Here is a 10,008-nt window from a genome sequence, read left to right on the forward strand (position 1 = left end):
CATGTGACCACATGTCACTCTGGGTCATTAGTCAGCTGCACGGGACTGATGCTAACCTAACCCCTGTACCTGTGCGTCCAGGTGGCCCACACAAGCCCAATGTTTGCGGTAGGTTTTCAGAGCCAATTTAGCATGCAGAGAGCATAGCTGACAGCCTTCGAGGTGAGATTTCCATCTCACTCCTGTGAATTAGCTCTGTTCTTCCTAGGAGCAGGTTTGTCGTGAAGTCTGGCTGAATCGGCCTTGAATCAAAAGAGCTCAAAAGGACTGGTTCCCCCTTTGCTCTGAGCTCTGGGGACCACTTGCATCATTGTGGTGTTCTTAGCATACCCAATTCCAACCCTTCACACCCCTTGGTTCTTTAGGAGAACCTTAGAGTTGTAGAATCTGAGAACCTCCTAATCAGGGTTCTGTCGTCAGGGGATACAGGGAGCAACAGTGACACCCCATCTCTGCCATACAGACAGTTAGACGGGACACTTACTGCCAGGGCCTGGAGGACGTCTGCTGACTTTACCTTCGAGGTGAGGTTTCTGGACTTTGAGTCCACGTCTGGTGGCACCGAGGTGTGGATTGTGTTGAGGGGAGAGTATAGATGTGGTTGCCACTGGAGAAGTTTAAATTTTATTTTTTTGCAATGATTGTTTACCTGCGTGTGTATGCGTGCACACATGCATGCCATGGGATGCATGTAGAAATGAGAGCATGACTCTTAGGAGTTGATCTTCTCTTTCCATCACGTGGGTCAGCAGACTTGGCAGTAAGCACCTATACCCGCTGAGCCATCCCATTCAACCTTAAATTTCATTTATTTATTTTAGTTAGTTTTAGGCAGTTAGTCAGGGTTTCTTTTGTTTGTTTGTTTATGGTTTTGTTTTGTTTTTCCAGTCAGGGTTTTGCTGCATAACAAACAGCCCTGGAACTCTCTCTGTAGGCAAGGCTGGCCTCCAACTCACAGAGATCCGCCTGCCTCTGCCTCCCGAGTGCTGGGGTTACAGGCGTGGACCACTACTCCCACCTAGAGGAATTTTTAAAGAAGGGCTTTTATTGCTTGTTTGTTTGAGACAGGGTCCCATGCAGCTGGCCTCAAACACACTACATAACTGACTGGAACTTTAGCTCTTACTGCATCTACTTCCTGAGCACTGGGATTACAACCTGTGCCACTGCCAAGTTATGGCATGCTGACATGGTGCCCAGGGCATTGCTCATGCTGAGCAGGAGCTCTGCTCGCTGAGACACACACACACACACGCACGCACGCACGCACACACGCGCACGCACACACACACACACATACACACACACAACTGTGGTGGATTTTTAAAACTAATTTGAAGCAAATGAAGCTAACAAAACCTGTAAGGAGCATTCACTGAAAACAAAACATTTGCTGAATCACTGGAGCATAAATGGCCAGTCTGCTGCTATGAACTTGGACACTTCTCTTGGACATTTTTTTCTTTCTTTTTATTTATTTATTTGCACTTCAAGTGCATTTTGTATGCATATATCTCCATGTGAGGGTATCAGATCCCCTGGAACTGAAGTTACAGACAGTTGTGAGCTGTCATGTGGGTGCTGGGGAATTGAACCCGTGTCCTTCGGAAGAGCAGTCGGTGGTCTTACTGCTAAGCCATCTCTCCAGCCCTCCAGTCCTCCTTGTGTATTTTCCGTACAAGAGGATATTCTTTTGAATGTTCCTCAGCCATCAAAATGAGAAAACAGTGTAACGTCAGCAGAGCTCATCTCGAGCCTCCACTGGAACACTGCTGATTGTCCCCCAAATCTGGACAGTTTTGTTTTCTATTTTAAAATTATTACTGTGCATGTATGATGTGTGTGTATGTGTGTGTATGAGTATTGTTTACATAATAAATAAATAAATCTTTAAAAAATATTTTTTTAAGGCCGGGCGGTGGTGGCGCACGCCTTTAATCCCAGCATTCGGGAGGCAGAGGCAGGCAGATCTCTGTGAGTTTGAGGCCAGCCTGGTCTACAAGAGCTAGTTCCAGGACAGGAACCAAAGCTACAGAGAAACCCTGTCTCGAAAAACCAAAAAATAAATAAAATAAAATAAAAATAAAAAATATTTCTTAAGTTGACACCTGGGGATGTAGCTTAGTAGGAAGAATATTTTTCCTAGCAAGAACCTTAGCTCAATCTCTCACACCACAGATAAAGACAGAAGACAGAGTTGTGCTTACCAGTTTTTATTTCTCTCATTTAATTTAACTCGATCATCTGAACAGGGTTGCACAATTGGCCTTCTCTGTGTAATGTTTTTATTTTTCTCAGTGTGTTATTTAACTTTAATTTTTTGTTTATTTTTTGTTTTTTGAATCAGAGTTTTCTTTTGTGTGGCCCTGGCTGTCCTGGAACTCCCTCTCTAGTAAAGGCTGATGTTAAACTCAGAGATCCACCTGCGTCTGCCTCCCGAGTGCTGGGACTATAGGCATGTGCTGCCACCGCCCAACTTAACTTGAATTTTTTACTTTTCTTGTACTAATTTGTAAACAGAGACTGCTCGTTTGTTTCTTGGCTGCCCTGACCCGAATAATCACACAGAAACTGTATTAATTACAACACTGTTTGATCAATAGCTAGTTTATATTCCTAGCTAGCTCTTACATCTTAAATTAACCCATTTCTTTTAATCTGTGTATCACCATGAAACTGTGGCCTACTGGTAAGGTTCTGGCATCTTTCTCCTTTGGCAGCTACATGGCATCTCCCTGACTTTACCTTCTTTTTCCCTGAATTCAGTTCAGTTTTCCCCACCCAGCTCTATTCTGCACTGCCACAGGCCAAAAAGCTTCTTTATTAACCAATGGTAATAAAATATATTCACAGCATACAGAGGGCAATTCCACATTGCTAATTGTTTTCTAAGATATATTCTATACCAAGAAAACATGCAATGCTGCCTCATACTTTAAATTTACTAATTTATTGATACCAAAAGATACCCAAACATTCATACTGGGGGGAGGGAGTGTTTGAGACAGGGTTTCTCTGTGTAGCTCTGACTGTCTTCCTGGAACTCACTCTGTAGACCAGGCTGATCTCAAACTCAGATATCTACCTGCTTCTTTTTTCCAAGTATGGGGACTAAAGGCATGTGCCACCACACTGGAACACCAGCCATTCATATTTTAATGTGATATAATGATAGTAACAGACGGTTTACTGGTGTTCAAATTACCCCAGACTCAGTCAGGGGACAATCTTCAACTCGATATTGAACTGGGTACTTTTTCTGTCTTCGCTCCCACTCCACATTCCTTCTGGAGACAGGGTCTTGGTATGCAGTCCTGGCTGGCCTCCATCTTCATGGACAGCCTAGGCTGGCCTTGGGCTTGCTGAATTTGAGGATTACCAGTGTACACCATCCATCATAATTGACTGAATTGTATTCTTTTAAATAGCGCAGTGTGGGGCTTGACAGGTCACTTCAGATGTTAAGAGCATGCATTGCTCATGCAAACGACCCATGTTCACTTCCCAGCGCCCACACCGGGCTGCTCACAATCACCTGTAACTCTAGCTCCAGGGCATGATGTGGACACTCTGGGCAGATGCGCACTCCCACCCACACACAGACATTTACACATAATAAAAATAAAATTTTAAAATAATGTCCAGGTACAGCGGTACATGCCTTTAATCCCAGCATTTGGGAAACAGAGGCAGATGGATCTCTGTGAGTTTGAGCCCAGCCCAGTCTACATAGCAAGTTCCAGGCCAGCCATGGCTACAGAGTATGACCCTGTCTTCAAACAAACAAACAAACCAAACAACAACAAAGTAAAGTTTCACTGGGTTCAGTGGTATAGGCTTGTAATCCAAGTTACTTGGGAAACTGAGGCAGGAAGATGTAAACCGGCCGGGCGGTGGTGGCGCACGCCTTTAATCCCAGCACTTGGGAGGCAGAGGCAGGCGGATCTCTGTGAGTTCGAGACCAGCCTGGTCTACAGAGCTAGTTCCAGGACAGGCTCCAAAACCACAGAGAAACCCTGTCTCGAAAAACCAAAAAAAAAAAAAAAAAAAAGGAAGATGTAAACCGAAGGCTGAGGTCTGCCTGTGCTACACAGTGAGCATAACCTAAGCGATTTAACAAGACCCTGTCTCCAAACAAAGAGTACAAGGAAGGCTGGGGATACGGTTCAGTGTTGCGGCATTTGCCCATACATGTCTGAGGCCTCCGACGCCCTCAAAATGTGAAGCTCATGGCATGTAACATATCTCACTAAATAAAACCATACCTATGGGGGGCTGGAGAGATGGCTCAGTGGTTAAGAGCATTGCCTGCTCTTCCAAAGGTTCTGAGTTCAATTCCCAGCAACCACATGGTGGCTCACAACCATCTGTAATGAGGTCTGGTGCCCCCTTCTGGCCTGCAGACATACACACAGACAGAATATTGTATACATAATAAATAAATAAATGAATAAATAAATATTTAAAAAAAAAAAAAACCATACCTATGACTCCCATTCTATTAGACTGCTCTGTTTCTTGGGACTTGGAAGTACTAAGACATAGACTGTGAGTGGGGCCCCCAAAGTTCGGTTAGACCCCTGCATGGATGGATGGCAGCTCACTTGCGTGCTCTCTCTCTCTCTCTCTCTCTCTCTCTCTCTCTCTCTCTCTCGCAGCTGAGATCTTTTGCCCCCCAACTCTGTGACTCCATAGGGTTGGTAGAAATGTCACCAGCCTTCTTTTCCAGGTCCAGGATATCTTGAAACTTAAACACAAGCCTTTCTCCCTCGTGCTGGAGGAAGATGGTACGATTGTTGAGACAGAAGAATATTTCCAAGCCCTAGCAAGAGATACCGCGTTCATGGTCTTGCAGAAGGGGCAGAAGTGGAAGCCCCCATCAGAGCAGGTGACCCCTTCTCCCCAGGAAGGGGTGATTGTTGAGAGCGTGGGAGGAGCCCCGGGTGCGAGCTAACACGGGCTTGTCTTGCAGCGCAAGAAGAGGCCCCAGCTATCCGATTCCCAGAAGCCAACTAAGAAGATCGATGTGGCCCGTGTAACCTTCGACCTGTACAAGCTGAACCCTCAGGACTTCATCGGCTGCCTGAACGTGAAGGCCACCTTCTATGACACATACTCGCTTTCCTATGACCTGCACTGCTACAGGGCCAAGCGCATCGTGAAGTGAGTGGACCAGAAGAGCCAGGGACAGGGCGGGAGAGAAGCTAACCAGAACCTACCTTTTCTGCCCAGAGCTGAACTCTCTCGGGGGCTGGAGCGGCACTGGGCTAACAAAGAAAGACAGTCACATCTGTGAAGGGACTTATCTAAGAGACTTGGTTTATATTAGGGTGGCAGAAGATATTTTAAGATTACTTCTTGGGGCCAGGCAGTGGTGGCACACACTTTTAATCCCAGCACTCGGTAAGCAGAGGCAGGCGAATTTCTGCGAATTTTAGACTAGCTTGGTCTATATATCAAGTTCCAGCCGGGGCTACACAAGGAGTCCTTGTCTCAAAAAAATTGTGCTAAAATCTTCACATCCAAAATTTTTCTGCTGAGGCCATTTTAAGTGTCTTGCTCAGCAGTACAAAGTAACCGGCAGTGTTGTGTAAGCATCGTCTTGGTTTCCAGAACCTTCGCACCGGGCAGCAGAAGCTATACTCAGTAAGCTCTTGGTTCTCTCCGGAGAGCCTGCTGACCTTTAGTCTACTCTCTGTCCCTCTGTTGATCTATCCTGAATACCTCGTAGAAATAGAAAGACAGGGAGAGCTAGGCGGTAGTGGCACATACCTTTAATCCCAGCACTCGGGAGGCAGTAGCAGGCAGATCTCTGTGAGTTCGAGGCCATCCTGATCTACAAGAACTAGCTCCAGGACAGGCTCCAAAGCTACAGAGAAAACCCTGTCTCAAAAAAAATCACAAAAAAATATTTATTGGCTGGGCAGTGGTGGCGCACGCCTTTAATCCCAGCACTCGGGAGGCAGAGGCAGAGAAACCCTGTCTCGAAAAACCAATATATATATATATATATATATATATATATATATATATATATATATATATATATATAATGTGTATTGGTGTTTTGCCTATGTCTATGTATGTGTGAGGGTGTCAGATCTTGGAATTACAGACAGTTGTGAGCTGTCATGTGGGTGCTGGGAATTGAATCTGGGTCCTCTGGAAGAGCAGTCAGTGCTCTTAACCACTGAGCCATTTCTTCAACCCCCTAAATATTTTATTTTTAATGTGTGTGTGTGAGAGAGAGGGTGTGTGTGTGCATGTGAATGCAGATACCTGCTGCGACCAGGAGCATCTGGTCCCCTGCAGCCAGTGATGCAGGTGTCTGTTAGCCTCCTGTCGTGGATGCTAGGAGCCTATTGAGTCCTCCTCATACTTTTAACCACAAAGCCATCTCTCCAACCCCTAAAATACGTTTTATGTGAGCTGCTTATAGTTCTAAGTGTACTTCTACACTGTTCCCCTTGAACCAACCCAAAACATAAATCCACATATTGAATGAAAGTTAATAGAAGTTAATTTTGAAAACTTTATGTATTTGATGTGTATATATGAATGTGTATGAGTACATGCCTGCCATGACATGAGAAGACAGGTTATCTCTCTTTAAAAGATTACATCCATTTTAGTGTGTGTGTGTGTGTGTGTGTGCGTATCTGAGTTCACTGGCCCAGAGCTTCCATATGGCTTGAGTGTGGCCGTGAGGGACAGATTTTTAGAGGTGGTCCTCTTCTTCCACCATGGGGTCTCTGAGATAAAACCCAGATTACTGGGGTTGGCAGCTACAAGTGCCTGTACTGAGCCATCTTGACGGCTCTGAGAAGACAAGGTTAACACTAGGCAGGAGCATTTCTTTTTCTTTTTCTTCTTTCTTTTTCTTTTTCCTTTTTTAGTTTGTTTTTTGAGATAGGGTTTCTGTGTGTAATAGTTCTGTCTGTCCTGAAACTCTCTTTGTAGACCAGGCTGGCCTCGAACTCACAGAGATCCTCCTGCCTCTACCTCCCGAGTGCTGGGATTAAAGGCGTGTGCCTCCACCGCCACCCAGCAGTATTTCCTCTTCCTTACTGTTCGTAAGACCAGAAACTGCTAGCGACCCTCACTGAGCCCTTGTAAACAGCCATGGGAGAACTTGGATTCAGCCACTGCTCTTGAAGGCTTTTCCTGCTTCCTGTCCATTAGACCACATGCTGAATGCTTCACGTTAATTTCAAACTCATACCCCATTTTACATGCTCGAAGCTGGGGCTCAGAACCCCAGAACCTCAGAACTAAAGTAGTTTAAAGCTTTTTTTTTTCTTTTTCTCTAATACAGGTCTCATGTGTCCCAGGCTGGCTGGCCTTCCACTTGCTATATAGCCGTGGATGACTTTGAACTTCTGATCCACCTGCTTCTATCTCCACAGTGCTAGGGAGTCCTAAGTTACAGACCTGTATAACCACACCGGGTGATTGCGGTGCTGGGGATAAACCTGGGGCTTTGTTCATCAAAGACACACTCTACCAAATTAGTTTACATCGCCAGTCCTTAGAATAGAATAGTTAAAAGCAAACACACAAACCCCTCTGAATCAGTGGTCAGCTCTGTCTGGTCCAAGTTCTATTCTTAGTGTATGATAATATCAGGCATGGGAGCCTGTGGCTAGCATTCTGAACACTGACCTGGAAAGACTATAAAGTCTAGGAAACAGTATCACAAAGGGCAGAAGTGTATTATGTAAGTTAATCTGGCTGGCCCAGAGTGGCTTTAAAAATATGGGATGGGGACATAGCTCTGTGGCAGATCAGCTGCTTATGTACAAATAAAGCCCTGGCTTCCATCCCCAGCACCACAGGAATGAAAAACAAAATATTATTACAAGAAAATAAAATCTTTGTTTTGAGAACTCAAGTTAGCATGGGAAAAAGCAGAAGTAGAGCCAGGAATGGCTGCCTATGAGCCGGGTCCTGGTCCCTGTCTGTACTTGGAAGGGTTTTAGTTGTTTCGCTTCAGTAATACTTAGATCCCCCTAAGGGGGAAGGTTAACTTGAGCCCAGTATGGTGGGGCATGTCTGTAAACACAGCACATGGGAAGACGAGGCAGGAAGATTACTACTTTAAGGCTACGTGGGCATTATCTCCAGATTCTATCTCAAAAGAGCCAAATAAAAACAAAACAAAATCAGAAAAGTTAGGTGTGGTGGCACATAGCTGCAACAGCCTTCAGGGGACTGAGAGGAGAGTACAGCGAGTTCAAAGCCAGCCTGAGCTGCACAATGAGTTCCTAGCTGACCTGAACTAGAGTGTGAGACTCTATCTCAAAAATAAAAGAGAAAGAAGGAAGGAAGGAAGGAAGGAAGGAAGGAAGGAAGGAAGGAAGGAAGGAAGAAAGGAAGAAAGGAAGAAAGGAAGAAGTAGAAAGAAAGAAATCTAACTTGAAGCCAGCTGCTTCAGGCCAGCATAGAAAAACGGAGAAAATATTTGGGGAGATAGGATGGAGAGTATTCTCCATGGCTGACCTGAATGCCTTGCTGTCTCCCAGGGAAATGCTCCGCTGGGCCCTCTTCAGCATGCAGGCCACAGGCCACATGCTGCTTGGCACCTCCAGCTACATGCAGCAGTTCCTGGATGCCACTGAGGAGGAACAGCCTTCCAAGACCAAGACTCCCTCCCTCCTCCCCGCCTGTCTGAAGATGCTGCAATGAAGACCTAAGTCCTCAGAGGCCTCTCCAGCCAATGACTGGGAGCCCCACACTCTGCTAGAAGCACCCGCAAGCCTGGCACCTCGCTCACAGCACAACAGGAAGGGCTGGACCCTGGGTGTCTGGTCACAGGAGAATTTCCTGGCCTGGCCCACTTCCTACCTTCCTGTCTCAGGTAGCTTAGATGACCAGCATGCGTCCTTGGCACAAAGTCTGCCACCTTGTCTTCACATGCCACCCTCTCTGGTGTCCCCTCCTGCCTTGACCATGCTCACCATGCAGCAGACATTGCTATGGTGGTCTCCAGAATACTTTGACCTCAATCAAGACAACAAAATGAACAGAACACCACAGTGACAGCGAGGCCTGTGCTTATGGTATGGGAAGGAGAAAAGGAGGGGGATTACCAGGGGGTCCTCTCACCAGGAGTCCCAGCCATCACTCCCTCCTGCCGCGCAGGTGCACATGACCTTGGGGGTTGCTAGAGTATGTAAGAAGTAGAAGGTTAACTAAAGCCACGATGACACTGATGCAGATTTTGGGGGGACCTTACCTGTGTGAGGGAGGGACTTTGGGGTCATGCAGATGGTTTTGAGTCACCCAGGCCCCTCCTGTAAGAACCTAGTAAACTCACCGGTTCACCAAGCTGGACTTGGATGGAATCGGGGCTTCGTCTGTCATGTGATAGAGACTGTGTTCCCCAGGGAAAGTCCCAAAATTCCTCCTCTTGTTTTCATTCCCCACTACTATGTATACTATTAGAGTCTGAAGTAAATTATTTATGCTGAAACCTCATCTTTGCCTGTGTTCTTTGTGTGAAACCATTTGCCAAGAAGTACAGCATTTATCATTATTGGTGTGTGTGTGTTTTTGTGTGGGCACGCATGTGTGTGCATGTGTGTGTGCTGGTATGCTACTACCATGGTGCAGGTGTGGAGGTCAGAGGTCAACTTTCATTCTGCTCTGGGTCCCAGGGACTGAAGTCAGGTTGTCTGGCTTGCACAGCAATTGCTTTTATAGGATGACTGTATCAGTGGCCCTGTTTGCTCTTCTAGATACAGAGTCTCATGTAACCCAGGCTGGCTCCCAATGTGTTATGTGTGGAGGAGGACCCTGAGCTTCTGATTCACTTACTTCCACCTCCCAAGTGATCACATTACAAATGTGTGAAGCACCGTGTTTAACTCATGCGGCACTGGAGGACTGAACCCAGAACCCAGGGCTTCCAGCATGCTAGGCAAATGCTCTGCCAACTGCACCACACCCCAGCCCAGCTCCTTTTTAATACATAAGGTCCTGACACTGTGAGACGCAATAAATAAATAG

The 10,008-nt window shown here is 46.1% G+C and overlaps 1 protein-coding gene across 2 annotated transcripts in view; it reads left to right on the forward strand.

Moving 5' to 3' along the window:
* The window catches only part of Cidec (cell death inducing DFFA like effector c), a 13,155-nt gene extending 3,678 nt beyond the window's left edge, over positions 1 to 9,477 (forward strand). For both annotated transcript variants that reach the window (XM_057769077.1, XM_057769078.1), the window contains exons 4-6: positions 4,730 to 4,888; positions 4,973 to 5,163; positions 8,523 to 9,477. In XM_057769077.1, coding sequence (XP_057625060.1) covers positions 4,730 to 4,888; positions 4,973 to 5,163; positions 8,523 to 8,685 — 513 coding nt within the window. In that variant the 3' untranslated portion in view covers positions 8,686 to 9,477. The remainder of the gene's footprint in view (positions 1 to 4,729; positions 4,889 to 4,972; positions 5,164 to 8,522) is intronic.
* The last annotated feature ends 531 nt before the right edge of the window (positions 9,478 to 10,008 follow it).

This window comes from Chionomys nivalis, chromosome 1 (genome assembly GCF_950005125.1).
Source record: "Chionomys nivalis chromosome 1, mChiNiv1.1, whole genome shotgun sequence".
Taxonomy (NCBI): Eukaryota; Metazoa; Chordata; class Mammalia; order Rodentia; family Cricetidae; genus Chionomys; species Chionomys nivalis.